Source organism: Geotrypetes seraphini, chromosome 7, assembly GCF_902459505.1.
Source record: "Geotrypetes seraphini chromosome 7, aGeoSer1.1, whole genome shotgun sequence".
In the NCBI taxonomy this organism is placed as follows: Eukaryota; Metazoa; Chordata; class Amphibia; order Gymnophiona; family Dermophiidae; genus Geotrypetes; species Geotrypetes seraphini.
In genome coordinates, this window is record NC_047090.1 from 4,498,006 (window position 1) to 4,523,255 (window position 25,250).

The 25,250-nt window shown below is 43.1% G+C and overlaps 1 protein-coding gene across 2 annotated transcripts in view; it reads right to left on the bottom strand.

Annotated features, from left to right (window-relative positions):
- HIPK2 (homeodomain interacting protein kinase 2) overlaps positions 1-25,250 on the bottom strand; it is a 285,351-nt gene that overhangs the window by 202,000 nt on the left and 58,101 nt on the right. For both annotated transcript variants that reach the window (XM_033951443.1, XM_033951442.1), the window contains exon 2: positions 1,851-2,937. In XM_033951443.1, the coding sequence (XP_033807334.1) occupies positions 1,851-2,937 (1,087 nt within the window). The remainder of the gene's footprint in view (positions 1-1,850; positions 2,938-25,250) is intronic.

Consider the following 25,250-nt stretch of genomic DNA (forward strand, 5'->3'; position numbering starts at 1 on the left):
AGTGCGTCCCGATTTTAGGCAGCTGTAGGCGTCCTACAGCTGTCTAATCAGCCAATCGGGATGCACATTTTTTAAAAAAAAATGCTCCCCAGGCAGGCCGCCTATATTGAAGGCGAGGCCCGCAAAACACCTAGGCCGTGAAATGTTAAAGAGGTACGAGGGAAGGGGGCATACACACGGTAGTGGGGGGTGGGGAAGGAGTGAGGGGCAGAGAGAAGGATGGGTGCTGGTGCCCCCACTAAGACAGCACCTGGGAGGGGAACGCCCTCCCCCCTTACTATGCCACTGAGTACACAGTACCATACCAAGGCTTTTAATAAATCAGGAACAGGTTTGCTCAAATGGAAAATATCGACGATAACAAAGGCACAGGAGCTGTGATAGGTCATGGCAATCTCTGTGCTTCACATGTGCCTAGTTTTCCAGCAAGCCTAGAGAGCAGAGAACGTGGCTTTATCTAGGCGTCAAAGAATTCCTACCCAAGTCACCAGACCAATTAAACCAGTCTGGTGCTTTGCATCACCCAAAATGGTCTTGAAAAATGACACATTTTCTGCGACAAATGATGCACACACACAGGAAAGTGAAGGCAGTGCAGGAAGGGGCTTAAAACATTCTGTAAATAGAAAATCTGCACAGTGAAAAAAAGAAAGCCTGTCCAGCGAGCTGGAATCTATCCTAAAATCAGGTACTTTTGGTACATTTCATGTCTCCAGGATTTAAAAGGCTGGCCATGCAGTATAGTGCTTAGAGCAGGGAGGGTCAAGGAGTACCTACCAGGCAGAGCTAGTACAAGTATTCAGAGTGCTCTAGATACTACTACTAATCAATCAGAATCTTAGGCCTGTCTCCCAGTGCATTGTGGAATGTGCTGGGAGTGGCCTAAGATTCCGGTTGGCAAAATCCCTTAGGCCCTTCCCCGGGGCCTAAGGGATCTGGCCAATCAGAATCTTAGGCCACTCCCAGCACATTCCTCAATGCACTTGGAGACAGGCCTAAGATTCTGATTGGCCCAGGGGCCTAAGGCCCCTCCTATGGGCCTAAAGCCTATGAGAGGGGCCTTAGGCCCCTGGGCCAATCAGGCTCTTAGGCCTCTCGCCAGTGCATCCCACAATGCACCAGGAAGGAGCCGGTCCACCATTCAGACAAAGTCGGGCCTGCTGGCTGGACGAAGAAAGCATCCAGCCAGTCGGTCAACTACGAAAGGGGGTTTAGGCTAAGCGGGGGGGGGGAGGTTTCAGCTGGGCTGGATGTTTCCGTCTGGGATTGGGGGTCTGGCTATGCAGTCATTACAGGGAGGGACTTGGCATCCCTCCTGCTAGTAGTCTTTGGGGGGAGGGGGTGAAACAAGACCCAGAACCCTGCCTCGGCCACTAAACTAATTGCAGCAGGGAGATCCCTTGCTGCCATCAGTTCAGTGGCAACGCGATTCTCTAACCGGCGCTTGTAACATGGGTGCCAGGCGGCTTAGGGCGATTCTGTATAGGGCACTCGTATGCAATTCTCAAAAGCCAACTTAGGCTGCTTCTGAGGACGGGCGCCGTATACTGAATCCAGGCCTAAATGTTTTTCTATAAATAGCACCCAACTTGGAGCCTCATTTATAGAACAGCGCTCAGTACTCATTTTTTTGGTATGTAAATCTGGACACCATGTATTGAATCTAGTCTATGGCATATAAAGTTAATCAATAGAACAGCCCAAATTCAATTGAATGCAGAGCCATAAAACAGAAGTTCTGTTGAAAACTACTTGCCCTGCCATACACTACTCCATAAACTCCAACATAACAATCACTTCCAGGAAAAAAGTGTTCCATCAACCCTCCCCCAGATCCAGGTTTTTTTTACCTGTAATATCTGGATTGCAGGTACGTTGAACATACGGCTTTGGACACGTGGCTGGCTGAACCAAAGTCTATGACCTTGACCCTGTATGGCTGTCTGGATGGATCCACTAGCATGATGTTCTCTGGCTTGAGATCTGCATGAATCAGCCCCAGGCTTTTCAGCTTCATTAGGGCTGTGGCCACCTGCTGGAGAATGGGTCGAATGTACTTGAGGGGTAAAGGGCTGAACTTGTTTTGTTTCAAGAAATCGTAAAGGTTTTGCTCCAACATTTCAAAGACCAGGCAGGTGTGGTTCTTATGTTGAAAGCATTCATAAGCTCGGACAAAATTGTAGTCATCTGCACTTTCCGTGCTCAGCCGGGCCAGTATGCTCACCTCAATCTGGCCCTGCCGAGCATAGGAAGGATGATTCTTCAAGATCTTAATCGCCACAATTTCGTTGGTGCCACGTTTCCAACATTTTACCACTTGGCCAAAAGTCCCTCGCCCTAGAAACTCCAGTACCTCGTATGTGTTGGTCATAGAACACAGAACCTCGTGCTGCACCAGCTGGTAATCCCCGTCACTGTTAGAGCCGCTGTTTTTGGAGGTGGCAGTGGAAGTGGTAGCTGTGGCTACTGTGGCCCCACTGACATTGTTCTGAATCATTGGTGGACGCTCCTCAATAATCTGCACGCTGCTGTTGTTCTCAATTTCCTCGCTCTTGCGCTTAAGTCCACATTTTTGGTAGGTGTCTAGGAGGCTCACAGTGCTTCGACGCATTAGGTTATGTGGTCCACCCAGTGCTTGCCCAGACAAGGCAACCACGCCTGAAGTGCTGTTGGCAGATGTCACCACAACGTGCCCAGTGCTTACTGGCAGGATGATGGTCTGTTCATAAGGGAGGCTGGGGTTGGAAACTTGAAGAGAGGTGTTGACGGCTACTTGGCTAGATGGAACGTTTTTGCCGTGGTTGTAGACTTTGCTGTGTGTGCCGTACCCAGTCATATCCCAGTTCGAGCTCGGTTCTACTTTTAGCTTTTTCACACTACAGAAGGCACTTGACTGAAGGGTGTGAGGCGAGAATACTTGCACTTGCGAGGCCATTCCTGCAAAGAAATAAGTTTTCAGAAAGTCACTCCAGCTGAAAGGATATCATGAACGTGCCACCTAAGCTTAAAACATTCGCGGGGACTAAGATAAATATGTCACAGAGACCAGAAACATTTGGGAGTCGGGAAAACGTTAATTTTCACCATTTTCCCTCTAATTATAATGAACCATACACACAAAATCCAATTCATCTTAATGAGAATTTAAGCAAATCTATCTCCCCCTAATTAGAGCTGTACCGAATGGCATATTTACCGTAACTATTTGGCCAAATATGAATAATGAAAAATATTATTCGTTCAAATACGAATACCAAGTAAAAATAATGGGAACTGAGCTTTAACATAATAAAAGAATAAAAATAAAATAATAAAATAATAAAAATAATAAAATAATAAAAGAAGCAACATGAAATCAGAGATCAACCCCCAATATTCGGCCGGCAGCAGACGGCGTTTTTTTTAATGCCGATTGTTGTCATTTAAATTATGCCCTGATATTCAGTGTTGGGCTATGTCCAGGCACTAGCACTGAATACTGAGGCATAATTCTGGGCGACCCAGGCTCCCGAAGTTAATGCAGACCCAATCGATATTCAGCTGAGGCCGCATAAGAGTTACGTGTGCCCTAGCTGAATATCAGGCTGGGGCCCACATATTAAAAAAAAAAAAAATCTCCCACACTCCCTCCCATCCCTACAACAATCCCCCCTCCTCCCTACATCCTCCCCCCCTGCCCACAGCAACACCCCCCCCCTGCCCACTCCACCAAATGTGTAGGTAACACCCTCAGGCCTACCTGCATGCCTGGTGATCCAGCCCATTCATGGCTGCCCTTCATCCACTTATCTTATGTGGGCCCTGATTAAATATCGCTAGGCCTGCATAAGCCCCAGCTCCTCCCCAGCACTGCCCCCGGCCCACCACTGACAGGCCCACTTTTTTGGGGGGAAGGGCAGTCAGAGCTGTTCAGAAGCATATATGAGGGAGTTCGTCATCCCTAGGGGAATCCACTGAGATTTTTCTTGTACTGATAACCAGAGACAGCAGAAACATGCCAGAACACTACAAAACAACAGTAGGATGCACAAAAAAGAGGTTTACTGGATAAACTCAACACAGCTTTTTCAAGATATGATAGAGGTCTATAAAACACTGAGTGAAATGGAACGAGTAATGTGAATAACTTGTTTATTCATTGCAAAACTACTAGGACTAAGGAGCATGCAATTAAGCTACTAAGTAGTCAATTTAAAACAAACTGGAGAAAATATTTCTTCACTCAACATGTAATTAAACTCTGGAATTTGTTGCCAGAGAATGTGGTGACAGCAGTTAGCTTAGCAGGGTTTAAAAAAAAGGTTTGGATAATATCTTAAAACAGAAGTCCATAATTCATTATTCAGATGAACTTGGAAAAAAATCACTGCTTATTCCTAGGATAAGCAGCATGAAATCTATTTCACTCCTTGGGATCTTGCCAGATACTTATGATCTGGGTTGGTAACTGTTGAAAAAAAGGATACCGGGCTTGATATATCTTTGGTCTGTCCCAGTATGGCAATTCTTATGTTCTTATGTAAGCTGACCACTCTGTGCCGGCTTTCGAAGCATTTGTCAATCAATTTCAGTATGAGTTGCACCAGAGACTAAAGTGACAAGGGGAACAAGTTCAGGACAAATATCAGGAAGTTCTGCTTCACGCAACAAGTGATGGACACCTGGAATGCTCTCCCAGAGGAGGTTATTGCAGAATCCACCATTCTAGGATTCAAAAGCAAATTAGATGCAGATCTCCTTACGAGAGGCATAGAGGGATATGGGGGACTAAAATTACACCAGGTGGACACCTGACTGGGCCTCCGCGTGTGCAAATCACCAGATTCGAAGGACCGTAGGTCTGATCCGGAGATGGCAGTTCTTATGTTTTCCTTTACTATATGTGGATATTAAACTTCTGATGCAGATGTCTGCCGAAACATGGTGTTTTTTTTGTAATCCTCTGGCATCTTTCTGATGTCCCTAGTTACCTTACAGAGAAAAAGTGGGGAGGGAAACGTACACATCAATTTGAGATGGAACTGAGTTTAATCGTTTATTGAATACAACACATGTACAAATAATCATCAGTCCATATATATTGCATATCCTTTCAGACCCTCAGTCCATATTGCATATCCTTTCAGACCCAACTCTGAAGCCGAAACACAGACTGTGTCGGGTCTGAAAGGATATGCATTTTTTAACAGTGTTATAGTCAATAAATGATTGGACTCAATTCCATCTCAGATTGACGTGTACAGTTCCTTCCCCTCTTCTCCTTCTCTGTATATTTACCCTGGGGTTGTTCGTCTTGTTCTTTTGGATTACCCTAGCCTACCTTACACCAGGTCATTGTACTGATCCCTAATATATGAAGTACCTAAGTAAAAATTAAGTTACCAAAAATCAAAGCCTACTGAGAGAATGAGAAGAGACTCTTCATAAGTTATAGACCTCAAGACCTTCAATGTATTTGAGGTACAATCTGATTCCATACTTAACATTTTCATCCATCCCTTTTTTTGCTTTGTAGCAGCTAATACTCAATGGATTATCATTTTTATAGCACTCCTGGAACTATGTTTAACAAACTAAACTAAATTAGCCACCGTATTTATTTATTATTCTAAATATGTATATATACCCACCTGTTACCAAGTGGTTTCCAATTAAACATACATATCATTAACACAAATATCATTACGAAGATAAGAACATCTTTCTTTACATCTTCATTACTAACTGCTAAGAAATATTACATAAATGCATTAACAAATAACTGTGTTATCAGCAGCTTCTTGAACTTTACATGCATACTGAGTCCTGGCACGGCAAATGTGAAGCAGTCCATAGGAACTGAATGGACTGCATTGCATTTGCCACATGGGAATTGCTGCCGAGGCTTTGTATAAGGGGCACTAAGTGAGCACCTGAAACGATGTGATTAGGACAAGGGACAGAGGGGTGTCAGTGGCAGAGGTAGGTTTTGAACCCTAGCATTCCTGATTCTCAGCCTATCACTCTAACCAGCTCTAAACAGGGTAATTTAAAACTACTTTTTGCTAGTCTTTAAAAGATGCAAGGCAATATCCATTGATTTGAGAAGTCATAGCCTAGAAGGCATTTATAAGAAAGTGTTAGTTTGGGTTTTTTTTGCAAATATTACTAAAGAAACCAAAATACCAGGAGACCTCTGAAGTGGGAAACCAGAGACGCTTTAGTAGAAGAAGTAAAGGAAGCTTTGTGGTTTATTAAACCATCCCAACTGGAAGAACAGGTGAGGGTGTGTGAAAGGAGGGTTAAAGAAGAAAAAAAAAAAAAAATCTATCAATTCTTTACTTCCCTCACACTTATTGCAAAATTGAAAATTATGGAGAAATATGTTCCCAAACCCAACGAATAATACTGCAGCCTTGGAACAAGATTCAAAAGAATCTTACATTTTTAGGATTGCAATGCCATATTTTTTAGTCCTTTTCTCCACACCTGCCCTCCCGAAAATAAAAGGCCTAAAAGGGTACCTCGTAACTGAATGTCAAATTCTCCTACCACAATATTCAAACAACTTCTCTCATTCTTTCCCATATTCCACTACTTTGTAACTCTCTTCTACAAAGTCTGCTATTAACAGATATACGGTATGTCCCATTTATAGGGTTTTATTAAAATTTTCATGACATAGAATCCACTTTCCCTGCCCCCAAATAAAATGCTGTCATATCTAAACCCAAATCCCCAGAATTGTATCAACAAAGCAGCAACCAGTAGACTGAGCCGAGACGCCTTCTGTTCTAAAAGGCTTTCCCTGTATTTGTTCCAGTCTGAAATATCTCTCTCTGACCCTGCTGTGAGGCCTTCGTGACTCAGGCGTGAAGCTCCTCTGCCCTCCCTTCCTACCTCCCCCTTCTTTACCAGGAAGTCAACTCATGTCACCATGAATCACCCAGCCTGTGACATGCCAATGAGCTCACTTTTGCAGAAATAATGATGGCGAACGTGTTGGTCAAGCCAACACAAGCTTATGTGACACAGTCAGGTTTTGGCCCTCTCGGCACACGTCAAGAGAATGCAAGCAAACATCAGAATCTTTCTAACACCGGTTCGACGTCTGAACACATCAGTAGCAGATTTAGAGCAGGAAAGTGCAGGAGTAGGTTTCATAGTTTATTTAAATTTTGATTAAACACTTATCCAAATGTACGAAGCCTTGTACATAATAATTTAAAATAGCCGGGAGACAAACATTTTCAATAATTAGATAAACACAAACTAAACAAACTTACTTATGGCCTGAAAACATTGGGGGAAAAAAAGGAAGAACTATGCAGATTTTGGTATCTTAGGAAAATCTTGGCTTAAGCTTCCCATTAATAATAATAACACCTTATATACCGCAATACCGTGAAGTTCTATGCGGTTTACAAAGATTAAGCAAAGGTACAAATCGATTGACTTTAAGAGGGGAGGAAGAAAGAGGGTTAATAGGACAGGAAATCTATTTTTGAGGAGAGAGTGATCAATAGAACAAGTTAATCGCTATAGAGGGGAGAGAGAAGAGAGGATCAGTTGTCTAGATATTTTAGGAACAGATGTGTTTTCAGACGTTTTCAGACGTTCATGCTCAGGACTCAGGGCTATTTATTGTCCAACCAGGTGTAAAAAACACCCAGGACATTTTTCAAAGCTCAGTTTCTTGAGACGGCTTAATTTTGGAAAGGTCTTCGCTGCAGATGGGAGTAGTCATTTTGCCCTGCAGTGGTAGGGTTATAGTTATCAAAGTATACAGGATACACAACTTATGTAGCTGAGAGTCAATTCTATTGGAAGAAAAAGCCTCAGGTCTTTTCTGGTAGAGCTTAATGCTCAAACCACCTCCACCCATATCATTGACTCCAAAAAAACTTCCATTTAGAATGACTATTTGCCACTAAAGTTCTTTTTCATGGGACTGAGATTTCAAACAACCTTGGCTAACAACTGTGTGACATTTGGAGCATTGAGATAAAACATCAAATTACTGCGCCTCGATGGCCACGAATTTGGGCTTGAAGGATGAGATGTACGGTGTCGGCATCTATGAGACAAACTTGGTTTCTTTTGTTACATACAGCATTTTGGACCCCAGTTCGTTTACAGAAATTAGATAGATCTAAAGCTAATAGATGCTGGCACTGTCATCTCGAAGCTGGGACATTAAATCATTTACTATTCTATTGTCCATTGATACTTCGCTTTTGGAAATCCATTTGGGGATCAAATGAACAATTTACTGGAAAATCCAGTGGCATTATCGTATGATACTGTGTTATTTGGTACATCAATTAGAGCTAAGAGCCAAATATGTTCTAATAATAATAAACTTTTGCTCATTATGACAGGGGTTGCCATAAAGAAAATTATGAAAAATTGGGATCGGCTGAATTATAATTTTGGGTGGAATTCGTTATGCCAAATCTTTAAAATGGAGCGGGTAATAGCCATACAGCAGGGGCATTTTAAGAAATTTAGGGATGTTTGGGAGCCATTAACAAAATATTGTACAGAATGAATATTATTTTTTCCCTCTGTTCATACACGTCCAGGATGAGGAGGGGTGGGTGGGGATAGTTTATGTTTTCTTATGCTTAAGAACAATTGTTGAGTATAATGGGGGGGAGGGATATTTGATGTGAATTAGACTTTGATGGAATATTAAGTGGTGTTAAAGTGATTGTATCTTATGTTGAACTTATTGAAAGTTTTAAAAATGAATAAAGAATTAAAAAAAAAAAAACTGTTAGAAAAAATTTTTTTGCCTCCTATATGTAGCTATTTCACGGGTCTTAGCTGTTTCCTCAGGGCCCTCGGACTTCCAGTCACTCTGCACAGTTTGAGCTGTTGCTGTCTCAATCTCACCACCCCCCAACCCAACCCAACCCATCATTTCTATCATTCCTATTTAAAGATGCTTATGATCTGTTACGCCTAGACTTTTAACAGAATAACATCGAAGGAAGAGCACCCCCTTCCTATTGTACTTATCATTTTTTGTTCTTCTGTCCTATCACACATTGAATTTCACCCCCCTCTCCACATGTGTCTATACAGTCTGTTTTTGGCAGTCTTACCCCTCCTATGAGCGTCGGGAGCAGCGCGGAACATTCAGCATGGTTCCCTGCACTAATAACCGCTATCGTGGTTTAGTAAAAAAGGGGAGGGATTAATTTGTGATAACCTTGATATTTTTAAAATTTTATATTTATATATATATTTTTTTTTTTTTTTTAAATTATTTTTTTTTTTGTATACCGCTTAGATCATTTTTAAGCGGTATATCAAATTTTAAATAAACTTGGAAAGTTGGAAACCAGAACCCGTTCATGATCTCTTCGGATGTCTAAGTTTCTCTGCGGCTCACACAATATTAGAATGATACAGAGACGTAGATGTCTTACTACTGATTGTAGATGCTGGGCTCCACGCAAAAATGGCGTAAATTCTGAGTACAACTCTTCTTTTAATTCATATGAGCCGAGATCCTAATTTTTCATTTCATCCAAACTTTATAAGCTATTGAGGGGCTGATAAGTATATTAACACTTTCAAGAGCAGTCAACACATGTTAAGAGATCTGTAATAGCTTTAACACAAAATCCACGCTGAGATGCAAAGCTATGCAAAACAGCTCCTCACCTGTCAGCGAAAATGCGTGCATGCAAATGGCTTTGCATTCACTGTAACACAGAAATCTTATCTGCACCTCAAGGAAGTGTAATAAAAACTTTGCGACACCATCAACAAGCCCATGCTTACTTTCCTATCTGTGGAACGCAACCCTCTTTTGTATCTCATTAACATTAGTCATTAGTATGTGTGATAAAAACGTTAACGTCCCTTATTAATGCATTTTAGTATATTAGGCCCTGAATCTACGAGTAGTCATCATCTTTATATTAAATAAAATTATCTTGAACATAAAATTAAAGAACAAGTGGCCATACAAAAAAAAAAAGAAGCCTTTACTTCCCCTGCTTCTAGCATCTCTCTCTCTTGGCCAGCCCAACCATTAGTCAAACTAGGCCATTGCCTAGGGCAGCAAATAGCAGCTACAGTCAAAAGCAAAACGATTGGTCCCGAAAAAGAACAAATCAGCACATACATTATTCTGCATTTTTATGAGATATTTGTGTAATGATCATGAATGTTGAGCATATGGTAATACAAGTCCACACTACCAGGCTCAAATGTTTCAGACCTCCTTTAGAATAAAGCAATAGATAACTAACTAAAAGGAGTCTTTAGACTTAAGACATTTAATAGTTTTTCAGGCTAACAGACCTCAGACGTACCATACTGTATGTCTATAGGCTTTTAAGATCATACAGACTCAATTGGCACCCATGGTCGTCATAGGCCTCTATAATACTTTTTTTCTTTTTTTTTATATATATATATAAAGATATAGATACTTTAAATATCAAAATATACTCATCTTCATCTACGCGGGTGGGGGTAGGCACTCCGACATAGACTATGTTTCGCCCCGAACGGGCTGTATCAAGGAAAATCCCCCTTACATCCAACGGCTCATGCTTCCCGCGTTAGACTTTTAATCCAGACATACAGTATGGTACTTCTGAGGTCTGTTAGCCTGAACAACTATTAAATGTCTTAAGTCTAAAGACTCCTAGTTAGTCATCTATCGAGCATATGGTAAGACATTTGCCACCAGACTCAACTTGCGGCACAAAGTTCCGGCACCTCTAGTCATTTATTTATTTGGTTTATATCCTGCCCTCCCCAAAGAACTCAGAACAGATTTTGATCACAGATCACTTGTTTTTACAATACAAGTTACATACTGTTACAGCCTAACATTATATAGGTTATTCTTTAAACATTGATATACAGTGCCAATCTGTTGTTCTGTAAATTCAACAATGACAGTCCAGCCCAGTGGCGTAATGAGTGTAGGAGGAGCCCAGGGAGGCGGCGCTCCACAGCACTATCCTCCCCACCCCACCTCATCCTCCTCTCTGCCGCGATCCTTTGTGCCCCATTGGTCCATAAGCCCCAGGCAAACCCAATACCAGCTGGATCACCGTGCCCTGAAAGTTTATAGAAACATAGAAACATGATGGAAGATAAAGGCCAAATGGCACATCCAGTCTGCCCATCCTCAGTAACCATTATCTCTTCCTCTCTCTCTCTAAGAGATCCCACGTGCCTATCCCATGCCTTCTTGAAATGACACAGTTTCTGTCTCCACCACCTTTATCAGGAGACTATTCCACGCATCTACAACCCTTTCTGTAAAAAAGTATTTCCTTAGATTACTCCGGAGCCTATCAACTCTCATTCCAGAGCTTCCTTTCAATTGAAAGAGACTCGACTCATTTACGCCACATAGACATTTAGAACATTGGTCCAATGTAGTGCATAAAAAAGAAGTCAAAGAATGACACAATTTTGAGGAATTTAATTGTTTCATGTTGGAGCATGTACCTGTTACCTCACGGAGGGGTAATGTGAAGCGTCTTCTATATCAACACGAGCAACGTTGGATCTTTTATTTGGACACTTTATGGCCTAATGGACTTAATCAGCGGGTAGAGTGGGTTGCGTTTTTTGGATGAGCCGGTAACATCGTGTGAGTTTATGTCATCAGCTGTTCCTCTCCGGGTTTTGACAGCTGCGACCCGGAAGTGGACTTGGAAGTGCCCCTGGAAGTAGAATGTTCGGATTCCTTTTAAGCTACGGCCTTTTCTTGTGCCGGTGTGCACAGAACAGGAGCTAAGTTTTCAGCTGATATTCATTCCCTGAGGAAGTCCCTTTGGGGCGAAACAAGGCACTTGTTGGAACTGGGGACATGGTCTTTGGACTATTCATCTCAACACTGTGTTTCAGTTTGTCTGGCCAGATGTTTCCGGCCATGGCGTTGTGACCATGGATCCTAAGCTAAGTTAAACTTTTCAGTTTTTCTTTTCCTGTGCACAGTGATGGGTTTTTCACTCTTTTGATAAATACATTTTGGTGGTGGTGGATTTTTTTGCCTATGATAGTAAATAAAGCAGATTTGAATATATATCAATTCTTTGATGGTTGGCTGCTGATATCAATTCTGAGGCTTTTTCTCCACTTTTTGATGAAATGTTTATCGGGAGTGTGTAGCCCATCTCTGGTGAGTGAGATATTTATATTGTAGTTTTTGATTTAAACGTCTCTATCATATCTCCCCTCTCCTGCCTTTCCTCCAAAGTATACATACCTTTAAGTCTGTCCCCAAACGCCTTATGACAAAGACCTTCCTCTGGACCAGGAATCTCAAAGTCCCTCCTTGAGGGCTGCAATCCAGTCGGGTTTTCAGGATTTCCCCAATGAATATGAATTGAAAGCAGTGTATGCACATAGATCTCATGCATATTCATTGGGGAAATCCTGAAAACCCGATTGGATTGCGGCCCTCAAGGAGGGACTTTGAGATCCCTGGTCTGGACCATCCTTTTTATATCTTTTTGAAGGTGTGGCCTCCAGAATTGTACACAATATTCTAAATGAGGTCTCACCAGAGTCTTATACAGGGGCATCAATACCTCCTTTTTCCTACTGGCCATTCCTCTCCCTATGCACCCTAGCATCCTTCTAGCTTTCGCCGTCACCTTTTCAACCTGTTTGGCCACCTTAAGATTGTCACATACAATCACACCCAAGTCCTGCTCTTCTGTCGTGCACATAAGTTCTTCGCCCCCTAAACTATACCATTCCCTCGGGTTTTTGTAGCCCAAATGCATGACCTTGCATTTCTTAGCATTAAATTTTAGCTGCCAAATTTCAATATAATCCACAATGTGGCCCCTTAGCGCACTACCAAAATCCATGCCCAAAAGTATTGTCGAGTAGTATGTGTCGAGTTGAGATAAAAAGTTGTACCAGAAAAAAAACACATAAATTTGTACTATAACTATGGCATATTGTAACCTATTAATTGTATATTATGCGTGTTAACCTGTAATCCGTCCTGAGTTCTTTGAGCAGAACAGGATAGAAAACGAAATTAATTAATTAATTATTGAAATTGTATGGAAAGCTTTGAAAGCTAATTGAGGAGGAGGGGGAAGGTAAAAGTTTGCCCACGTGTACCCACATGTACCCACATTTACACACACACACACACGGATCCCTATGTGCACAAGTTTTACACTCAAAGCTTGTAAAATTACCCCCAAAGGCAGCCATTTTCAAAGCCATTTCCACAGATAAAACAGTGCTTTCCCTATAAAAATGGGTTTTTCATAAAGCTGCCCACCACGTATGTGGCCAAAAGTATTAACCTGAAGGCTGTGAATGTTAATTTGTAACGCGTCGTTCTGAGCTCTCTGGGGAGGATGGAATAGAAAACCAAAGAAAGAAAGAAGCAGTATTATATTCTCATCAGATCTGCTCCTCCTCTGAATAAAACCCTTTGTTCATTAACATATTTTGTGGCTAAAAAGGAGCCACTGCTGAGCTGCAGCGCTTCTGGTCCCCTCCCTTACAATTACAGAGCACGTCACATCTCTGTATCTGGTGGTAAAGATAAGTGATGGATAACAAACAGACAGTTGGTGGGTTTCTTCACATAATTTCCTAGTTTATGACTTTGTCTCTTCGGCAATCCATCTTGAGCTTTTCGTTAAGTGGGCTATAAATGTTCCTGTTCCATTTATTATATGACATACTGCAAATCGGTCCAAGGATGTGTGTGTTGTATGTCGTGCGTATGTGTGTTTTACCATCCTTCTAAGACGAGGGCTCTCAACCCAGTCCTCGGGACACACCTAGCCAGTCCAGGTCTTCAGGATACCCACAATTAGGGTTACCATATGGCTCCAGAAAAAGGAGGACGGATTGAGACATCTGGGTTTTACTTCCACTGAAAGCAATGGAAGTAAAACCCAGATGTCTCAATCTGTCCTCCTTATTGCTTTCAATGGAAGTAAAACCTGGATTTACAAACCCGGCACCTTAATCACATGCACCCAGAAATGCCATTCGAGTTCAACGTAACTGTGCCACCAGACCTCATTCAGATGTTGCATAGTATAATATGTTTTACTTTGTTATGTCCTTATTGTAAATTATGTCATCTCTATCTTGTCTCGAACTTACTGTGAATGTACCTTGTAACCTGTTCTAGGCTCCTCTGGGAGGATGAGATAAATAAATGAGAAAATTAATAAATGTCGGTGGCCGGATTGAGCCATCCGGGTTTTACTTCCACTGAAAGCAATGGAAGTAAAACCCAGATGTCTCAATCTGTCCTCCTTACTTCCATTGCTTTCAATGGAAGTAAAACCCGGATGTCTTAATCCATCCTCTTTTTTTCTGGAGCCATATGACAACTCGACCCACAATGAATATTTCTCAGATAGATTTCCATACAATGGAAGTAGTGCAGTACAAATTTATCTCGTGCATATTCACTGTGAGCATCCTGAAAATTTGACTGTTTATGTGGGTTCCAGGCAGTGGGACCGCCCCATGCGCCGTCTTCGTGGGGACCGCCGGTGCCAGTGCCTCTTCTCTCTGCCCAAACCCCCCCTGCGTGTTTCTTTAAATGCCTGTTAGCGCAAACAGCATCTTCCACCCACTGTTTGCCGACGCGGTGGAAGACGCTGCTCGCATCGGCGAACATTTTAAGAGGTACATGGGGGGGGGCGCTGAAGGGGCGGGAAGAGAGTAGGGGGTGCATGGCACAACAATGCTGGGTGCCAGTGCCCCGTACGCCAACCTACCTCACTATACAACTGGTCACAGGCCTGGGTTGAGAACCCCTGATCTAAGGAATAGGTTACAGAATTTTTTCAAATTCCTTTTGAAAGAAAACACCTTACCCTAAATAACACAGGGTGTTTCAGAGCCTATCCATGCCCCTTATCTTTCATCTCCTGTGGGAGAGAGGGACCATGCTGAAGGGAATGTAATCATCCCTTCGTCTTCTCTGATGCTCCCCTATTGACTGACCAGCTCCTCAACAGTAACTCAGAAATCAAAATGAGTAGAAATGCTCAAGAAGTTAAGTACTGCTACTTCTATTTATCATTTCTATAAGTGCTGAAAGGCGTAAGCAGCGCTGTACATTTAACATGTAATAGAAGGTCCCTATCTCAAAAAAGATATAGAACAATTAGAAAAGGTTCAGAGAAGGGTGACGAACATGATCAAAGGGATGGGAAGACTTCACTATGAGGAAAGACCAAAGTGGCTAGGGCTCTTCAGCTTGGAGAAGAGATGGCTCAAGGGTGATATGAACAGGGCTGTGGAGTCGGTAGATAAATGTTCCGACTCCGACTCCACAGCACTGGTTCATTTTCAGATCGTTAAAATGGAATGTCAAGTTGAGAGAAATGAACATTTTCGACACCACCTTCTTTTTGCTTTTAATCAAGGTTCTAAGGCCGCAGAAGCTGCTCGCAACATTTGTGCTGTGTATATAGTGGGTGCTATAGCTGAAAGAATCGCTCGTGATTGGTATGCCAAGTTCAAAAATGGAGTCGGTAGATAAATGTTCCGACTCCGACTCCAACTCCGACTCCTCAGTTTTTTGTACTTCTGACTCCGACTCCAGGTACCCGAAATTTCCTCCGACTCCGACTCCACAGCCCTGGATATGAAGGAGGTCTATAAACTAATGAGGGGAGTGGAAAGGGTAGATGTGAATCACTTGTTCGCTCTTTCCAAAAATACTAGGACTAGGGGGGCATGCGATAAAGCTACTAAGCAGTAGATTTAAATCAAACTTGAGAAAATATTTCTTCAAACAACGTGTAATTAAATTCAGGGATTCGTTGTCGGAGATGGTGGTGAAATCAGTTAGCTTAGCGGGGTTTTAAAAAGGTTTGGATAATTTCTTAAAAGAGAAGTCCATAAACCATTATTGAGATGGCTTCGGGAAATCCGCTGCTTATTCCTAGGATAAGCAGCATAAAGTCTGTTTTACTACTTGGGATCTAGCTAGGTACTTGGAAACCTGGGTTGGTCACTGTTGGAAACAGGATAAGGGTTTGATGGACCTTCGGTCTGTCCCAGTATGACAACGCTTATGTTCCCAGAAGAGCTTACAATCAAATTCAAATATGGACAGACAGACAGGAAATATAGGGGTTGGGGGGTGCATAAAATCACCAGAGTTCAGCAATGAATATAGCTTTAAAATACAAATCAACAGAACTTCAGTCTGCCAGCTTCTACCAGTATTTCTCATTCTCATAAGAAAGGCAAACTGGGCCTCTGTGTGCTGTGTTGGGTTCTCATCTTACAGTGAATTACTCTGCCTACCCTCTTTTCCTCAACAACCACTGTAAAAGAAACACACGAGCACACAAGGCACTCCCCTCTAATTACTTTCTCTTTTAACGGTAAGAGGATAGAAAAACAGCCTCTCTTTTGAGGTTTGGGGATTTGTTGTCATAGATTATCCATGCAGGCAGATTTATGACAATAATTACATTGCCACAAAACTCTCGAAGGCTTGGGAAAGGCTATAATTTTGTGGCACCAAACTGGCCTGAGCAGATCTCATAAATGCACCATTCGACATGTGTTTGCCTGGGTCAGGTGGGACAGAATCATTTCCTGGGTTTTCTTTGGCCTCTATTTAATATATGTTATCCCAGAGGCTTTTCACGTGGAAGGTGTGCTCCATGATTTTTTTTTCTCACTAGGCCTTTATCAATATAACATTTGTGGGATTGATACTCAAAGCAATTTAAACTACCAGTTTAAATCACTTAGGCAGGGCTGGCCAGGGATCTCCAGAGGCACTTAACCAGATAGTGCCTCTACAACCACTTATGCCAAAACTGAATAGTACCACAAGGCTACAGTGCCGGGCAGAAATGATTGGGCATTGATTGGTCCTGCCTGTTTGCCCCGCTAGACCACTAGGGATCATCAAGGTAGGCCTAGGGAGGGGGAAGGTGGTGCAAGGACAGGAAGGTGGATATGCTATTCCAGGTGGAAGGGAGGATGCTGCAGTTTGAGGGGCGGCAGAAGGGATTAGAAGGGGGGCTCTGGACCTGGGAGAAACCCTTATGTGGGTCCTGGTTAACATTCAGCCTGGACTTACATATGCTCCAGCAGCCAGCACAACTTTAATTAGCTCTGGATATTCAGCGCTGGTGCTCAGAGAAGGCCAGATTTTTATTTTTAAAAAAAGAGAGGATCTGTGGCCCCGCCCTGTTCTGCACTGGCCCCGCCCTGTTCCACCCAAAGCCCCACCCCACTCCACCCACAGCCCCGCCCCATTCCGCTCTCAACACTGGCCTCGCACAAACCTCGTCTCTTCGGTGCTGCATCTAGAGGGCATGCGTGGATGCGACGCCATGGCATCACACACATGCAGAGGAATTTTAATATCAATAACTACACAGCATTTTATGCTCTTAATTGATATATTTGTGTTGCAGAATCGCACATGTTTTAACATCTTATGTGAATCGATTCATGGATCAGACTTTGGGACTCCTGATGCAGGCTGTTTAGCCGAAACATGGCCTGTATCGAGTCGAGTTGAGTCATGACATTTACCTTATCGATATGAAAATTTTCCTGTGTTTGAAGACCTGGACCGCTCTGCTTCCTTTTTTGGATACATTTATGTTTGTGTAGAAGTTGACATTCCCTATTTTTTTTTTAGTGGATTGTCATCATCGTGTCACATCCGCGCATGTACAGATGACCTAAAGACAGGGCCCCGAGCTCAACACTTTTCAAAAACCGGACAAACCGAATGCCTGGACAGTCCTTCAAAAAGAGGACGTGTCTGAGTAAACCCAAACATCTGGTAACCCTACCAATATTGATTATTTGGGACCAATTCTGCTCAGAGCAATCAGTGTCTAAAAAACACTGCTTACCGTGGATCAAATATTGACCAGTATGTGCACAAGTCGGTTTTTTTTATTGGGATTTATCAACCACTTTTTCATGAAGAGATTTCAAGGTGGTTTACAATACATTGAATAGTAATCAGGCACACTTAAGTATTTTCCTTATCTATCCCGGCAGACTCCCAAGCTATGGAGGGTTAAGTGGCTTGCTCAGAGTCACAGAGAGCAGGCTGGGATCAGACTCACAGCCTCAGGATGTGGAGCAACAGTTCTAACCACTAGACCAGTGATCTTCAACACCGGTCCATGGACCAGTGCCGGTCCACAGAAATTTCCTGCCAGTCCACAGGGCCAGCACGTGCATCAGGCCCAAAACAGTGTTCTTCAACCGCCAGTCCACGATGTGATCAATGCAGCGTTATCTTTGAGCCAGCTCCCTCTTCCTAACTGATTCAGTGCACAAAGCCACGGGCAGTGGCTCCTACCGGCATCCTGCGCCTGAACCGGAAGCCTTCTCTCTGACGTTGCAACGTCAGAGGGAAGGCTTCCAGATGAGGCACGGGACGTGCAAGGTGCAATTAGCACTATTATGGGGGCGGGGTCTGGGGTGGAGATTGGGTAGAGATGGGCGGAGTCCGGCCCACAACTTAGCCCAGTGATCTTCAACCACCGGTCCAAGGACCAGTGCCGGTCCACAGAAATTTCCTGCCGGTCCACAGGGCCAGCACGTGCATCAGGCCCAAAACAGTGTTCTTCAACCGCCGGTCCATGGACCAGTGCCGGTCCACAGAAATTTCCTGCCGGTCCACAGGGCCAGCACATGCATCAGTCCCAAAACAGTGTTCTTCAACCGCCGGTCCACAGTGCGATCGATGCGGCGTTATCTTCGAGCCAGCTCCCTCTTCCTAATTGATTCAGTGCACAAAGCCACAGGCAGTGAATGGCTCCTACGGGCATCCTGCGCCTGAACCGGAAGCCTTCTCTCTGACGTTGCAACGGCAGAGGGAAGGCTTCCATATGAGGCACGGGACGTGCAAGGTGCAATTAGTACTATTAAAGGGGGGGGTGTTTGGGGTGGAGATTGGGTAGAGATGGGCGGGGTCTGGCCCACAACTTAGCCCAGTGTTCTTCAACTACCAGTCCATGGACCGATGCTGGTCCACAGAATAATTCTTTTATTTCTGCCGGTCCATAGGTGTAAAAAGGTTGAAAAATACTGCACTAGACCACGCCTCCCCCAACTGCTGCTAGGTGTGAGCATTTACACCAGCCATTGAGCCAGCATAGGTTCTGATGCCTAAATTTAGGCCCGTAACTGCCGGCTTGGCGCCAGTAGTGACAATTACTTGCATCATCCTGGCACCTAACTTAGCCCCCCCCCTTTTATCAAACCGCGTTAGGGTTTCGTTTTTTTATCGCCAGCTGTTGCAGTAAAAGCTCCGACGCTCATAGAATTCCAATGAACGTCAGAGCTTTTACCGCAGCAGCTGGTGATAAAAAGCCCCAATGCAGCTTGATAAAAGGGGGCCTGAAGCAAACAGAATTCAGAATGCCGCGGCCAAGCTCATCTTCGCTAAAAGTAAATTTGACCATGTCTCCCCGCTCCTGGCCAAGCTCCACTGGCTTCCGATAATCGCCAGGGTCCACTATAAATGCGCCTGTTTAACTTTCAAAATCCTATATGGTATCCTCCCTCCCTTTATCCCTCTTTCTTGGAATTCCTCAAACCCTAATACCACCAGATCCTCCCACAAATTAAAACTATCCTTCCCCTCGCTAAAAGGCATTTCCCACACAGGAAAGCTAGGGACCTCCCTCCACTTCAAAATCACCGAGCTCTGGAACAACCTTACCTCCCCTCTTCGGAACCTGAGCTCTCTCCAAGTTTTCCGCAAACATCTGAAAACCTGGCTTTTCTCAAAAAATGTAAGTCTCCCTCCAACTTAGGAATCAAGGAAACTCTTATATCTTGGCATCCCAAGTCCTGTAAATTTTCTTCACACTTCTACCTCTAACCCTCTGTTGTAGTTCCTTCCTATTTCTCCTACTGTAAACCGCGTCGAGCTCTCCAAACGTGGAGATGATGCGGTATACAAACCTAAGGATTAGATTAGGTTAGAATTGCAGCGCCAAGGAGGTAAGAAAGGAGGAGGTAAGCCGTCCTACCAAACCTGGACAGACTCCACAATTTTTTTTTTTTTAAAAACCTGTACGGATACCTGGACAGTCCTCTAAGAAGAGGACATGTCTGAGTTTTCCCTGAAATATGGTAACTTTATTCCTTAGTAGCCTTCTTTCTGATATTTTTCCATTTTGTTGGGGATTGCAAAATATGACCATGTGACGGAATACTACATTTCTCCTTCCATATTTGCTGTGATTGGGGATTAACAGACCCATGAATACAGAAAAACTGCAAAAAAACTTTTTCATATGTTATTCGCTGTTTTCTATTAAAAACCATCGTGAATATGGCAAAACTGTGAATAACATGGTGGGAGACCTGGTCTGTTCCTGAAGGAGAGGCAAAACACGGCGAAAAGTGCCGGGAATCAGCGATTTTCTCTCTAAACGCTTGGAATCAGCAATGTCTCTATGCAATCTGATCTAATTGGGGGGGGGAGGAGCCAGCAAGTTAAAAACCGTGACTAATCGAAACCGCGATTGCTGAAACCGCAAATACGGAGGGAGAAGTGTATATTAAAAGTAGAATATAGAATACAGTACAAATTGCTGTTTAGCATATTTGTGGGTACATCAGGCACTAAAATTTTTGGTCGATCACGTTTTGCCATATATTCCATCTCGAAACTTACGCTCAACCAATTGTGGAGAAATAGAAACATGATGGCAGATAAAAGCCAACTGGCCCATCCAGTCTGCCCGTCTGCAGTAACCATTATCTCTTTCTCTCTCTAAGAGACCCCACGTGCCTATCCCAGGCCCTCTTGAATTCAAACACAGTCTCTGTCTCCACCACTTCTTCCAGAAGACTGTTCCACGCATCTACCACCCTTTCTATAAAAAAATATTTCCTTAGATTACTCCGGAGCCTCTTAACTTCGTCCTATGCCCTCTCGTTGCAGAGCTTCCTTTCAAATGAAAGAGACTCAGCTCGTGCATATTTACATTGCTTAGGTATTTAAACGTCTCTATCCTATCTCCCCTGTCCCGCCTTTCCTCCAAAGTATACCAACCAGGAAGCAAACTATAGTAGGTGCTTTTTCCTGTATAGTTCCTAGTTATATATAAGACAACAGAGTGACTTGAACACTTTTAAAAGATTGTTAAAACAATATTTCTGTAAAATGAAATATGAGTGTTGAACGCTTTCATTTTGCGGTTTGACGCTGGTCGTTGTGACTAAGAGGAGGGGTTTTATAACTGTTTGTATTTATATGGATGTTTGTTACTTATATTATGTGTGTAACTTTGCAACCCATTTTGTTACAGTTGGGCTATAAATGAATAAACTATAAACTATTTTCGTTTTTCTTTTTAAGTAAGTGATGTGGAATGTGTATAGAACTGAGTTTTGTTTCCTTACACCAGGGGTGTCAAAGTTCCTCCTCAAGGGCCGCAATCTAGTTGGGTTTTCAGGGTTTCCCCAATGAATATGCATGAGATCTATTAGCATACAATGAAAGCAGTGCATGCAAATAGATCTCATGCATATTCATTGGGGAAATCCTGAAAACCTGACTGGATTGCAGCCTTCGAGGACGGACTTTGACACCCCTGCCCTTAGAGGGATTATTACAGTGGACAACAAAGTTTTTGCTTCTTCAATGCTTTCGAGTGTATCTTACAGATTTTTGGCTGCTGCTTCTGCTCACAAAAATCACATTTAAAATTATGTATCACGCACCATTTTAACAAAAAAGTACATTTTTACAATTTCTTGTTATACTTTCAGGCTCTAATGCAATAATTAATAACTGACGGCAAAATCAAGGAAGCCATTTTTGTCAGCCCACAAATCAGACGCATCATCAATGATGAGAGATTTGAAGATCTGTTAGTCGGGCCAGAGAAAATCGCCTGGAAAGCATTCAAGGATGGCATTGAGAATTTTCTTGGCAGTTAAAGAGCACCAAACTACAGTGGTACCTTGGATTACGAGCATAATCCGTTCCAGGAGCATGCTCGTAATCCAAAATGCTCGTATATCAAAGCAAGTTTCCTCATAGGAAGTAAGGGAAACTTGCTTTGATATGTTCCCACCCCAAACCTTCCCCCCCCCCGAGGCCAGCAGCGCTGCCCCCCCCCCCCACGAGAACTGGCATTGCTCCCCCTGAAGGCCCCCCCCCCCGCGAACAGGCACCCCCCTGCCGCCATCGGGCACCCCCCGCCGCCACCTGCAATCCCCGATCCCCCAACCCACCCGAACCTTCTTCTTACTTCCATTGTAGCCTCCGCATCGCTGGCCTTGAGCAAGCGCACATGCTCAAGGCCCGGCACAGGAAGCAGATTTTCGGGCACAGAACATGCTGGTGCCGATGCGGAGGCTACACTGGAAGTAAGAAGAGGGTTCGGGTGGGTTGGGGGATCTCAGGTGGCGGCGGGGGGGTGCCCGATGGCGGGGGGGAGGGTGCCGGTTCTCAGGGGGGGGGCGCTCGTACAGAGAGGCAAGCTCGGTTTACGAGGCACCAAATTTGCGAATATTTTGCTCGTCTTGCAAAACACTCGCAAACCGGTGCACTCGTAAACCGAGGTACCACTGTATATTCAACTGGTGGACAAACTTCTTAGAGCATACAAAACCATGAAGTACAACTTGTCACTGAAGGTGCACTCTGTACATTCACACTTGAGACTTCTTCCCCGCAAAACTTGGTGCAGTCGGCGACGAACATGGCGAAAGGTTTCACCAGGACATCGCCACTATGGAGAAAAGACATCAGGGCAACTGGAATCCATCAATGCTGGCTGACTATTGTCGGACACTGCAACGAGATGCACCGGACACCGAGTATAAACGAAAACCAGCAGGAAAACACTTTTAGCCCTGGCGAACTATCCCAGTGTATCAGAAACTTTGTGCATTAAAAACATTTTATAGTCAATTATACCATAGTATTTCTCAAAATTCCTACATGATACAGTCAGTGGAAAATTATATTTGTGTTTATTTTGAAGGGGTCTATCATAATCACCAGTTTGTTTTAAGGAAGCAAAACCTTTGGAAAAATTTGTTGCCCCGTGTTATTACTTATATAGAGATTCATTTACAAACCGAAAGCAGAAGCTATATGAACATATCTACTGTGAGCTTCACCCCCAAAGTAATTGAGCATTTCTAGGCCAAAGCTATGAATAAACAGAGAACAGTTTTGTTGTTTAAATCTTTATTATCTTTCTGTATTCAAAGTGCTTTTCATGTCTGCTGTGTTTATTAGCAATTCCATCTTTTTCATGTTAGGCTTATTTTGATATATTTATTCAGGAAAAGGGAGAGACGAGAATTATGATTTATGCTGGCAGCTATGGCCATGTTGCTAATAGTTGGGTTGCACCCTATGTTTGACCAGCAGGAGATTAGCCATCTGGCAGCTGCTGAGATTTCATTAACGCTCACTACTAGTGCATTTGGATCCCACAGAGGTTGTGCTATGTCAGTTTCCTACCACTAAGCTTCAAGAGGAAGAAGAAAAAAAAAAAAAAGGTACTGCCTGTGGCATCAGAACTGTTCATTTTGAGCCACTCTGCAGAAATGCCTGCCATATTTGGCCTATATAAACAGAATATATCCATCAGAAAAATTACAGTTTTTGGTGGAATTCTTTATGTTGCATCTTTAAAATGGAACGGGTAATAGCCTTAGAACAGGGGAGTTTTAAGAAATTTCAGGATGTTTGGGAGCCATGAACAAAATATTGTAAAGAATGAATATTAGTTTTTTATTTTTTGAACCTACACGTTCAAGTCGTGGGGGGGGGGGTGTACTTTATGTTTTCTTACGTTTAAAGACAATGTTGGGGATGTGGGAGGGAGGGATATTTGATCTGAATGAGACTTTGATGGAATATTAAGTGATATTAAAGAAAGCAAACAGAATGCTGGGCATCATCAAAAAGGGTATCACAACCAGGACGAAAGAAGTCATTATGCCGCTATATCGCGCAATGGTGCGCCCGCACCTGGAGTACTGTGTGCAGTACTGGGCGCCGTACCACAAGAAGGACATGGCGGTACTCGAGGGAGTGCAGAGGAGGGCGACTAAACTGATAAAAGGTATGGAAAATTTTTCATATGCTGACAGGTTAAAAATGCTGGGTCTGTTCTCCCTAGAAAAGAGGAGACTTAGAGGGGACATGATAGAAACCTTCAAAATCCTAAAGGGCATAGAGAAAGTAAATAAGGACAGATTCTTCAAACTATGGAGAGCCACAAACACTAGGGGTCACTTGGAGAAATTGAAGGGGGACAGGTTTAGAACAAATGCTAGGAAGTTCTTTTTTACCCAGAGGGTGGTGGACACATGGAATGCGCTTCCGGAGGATGTGATAGGCCAGAACTCTGTACAGGGGTTCAAGAAGGGTTTGGATAGGTTCCTGGAGGATAAAGGGATAGAGAGGTACAGATAGAACTTGAGGTAGGTTATAAAAGTGGTCAGAAACCACTTCACAGGTCGCAGACCTGATGGGCCGCCGCGGGAGCGGACCGCTGGGCGAGATGGACCTCTGGTCTGACCCAGTGGAGGCAACTTCTTATGTTCTTATGGTCTTATGTCGTAGTAATATTAAGTGCAATAGCATTTTCCTGAATTGTTATTTTTGGAAAGGTGATTCTGGGATATTTGATGATATATAATTGGATGCTTGTTAGGGTAAGAATGAATTTGTATGTTTGAAGCTGTTTGCATGGTTTTGGGATTCCAGAGCTATTCTATCTATGAGGACAGTTTGGGGTAATTTAATTAAATTATGGGGTTATAATCCACGTATTACAGATATGTTGCCTATTCAGGGCAATGGAGATTTTCAACCTAGAATGATGTCTAGGCTTTTTAGGAATTGGGGGTTTAAAGGCATTTCTTATTTAGCACAGGTATTGGATGGGACAGGGAAGATAAGGAGTTTTCCTGAACTTTCTATTACAGTAGGAGGGGGTCCTGGGTCTTTATATGCCTACATGCAATTGGTAAATTATTTCAATAAATTACAGAGATTCGAATTTTCAAGTGGTGTCCGAGATAGAATTCTTTCTTTTTTTAATCAATGTGAAGACGAGCCTATTTCTGTTTCCTTATTACATAAGTGGTGGTGGGATTTACTACCTGCTCGTACATGTGGGAAAATTTTACAAAACTGGAATGAGGAGTTTGGAATTCAGATTTCAATTCTGGATTTTACTCAAGCTATTAATAGAATACCAAAAGTTATTACAGGTTCAGTTTGGAGGGAATGTTCTTTTAGA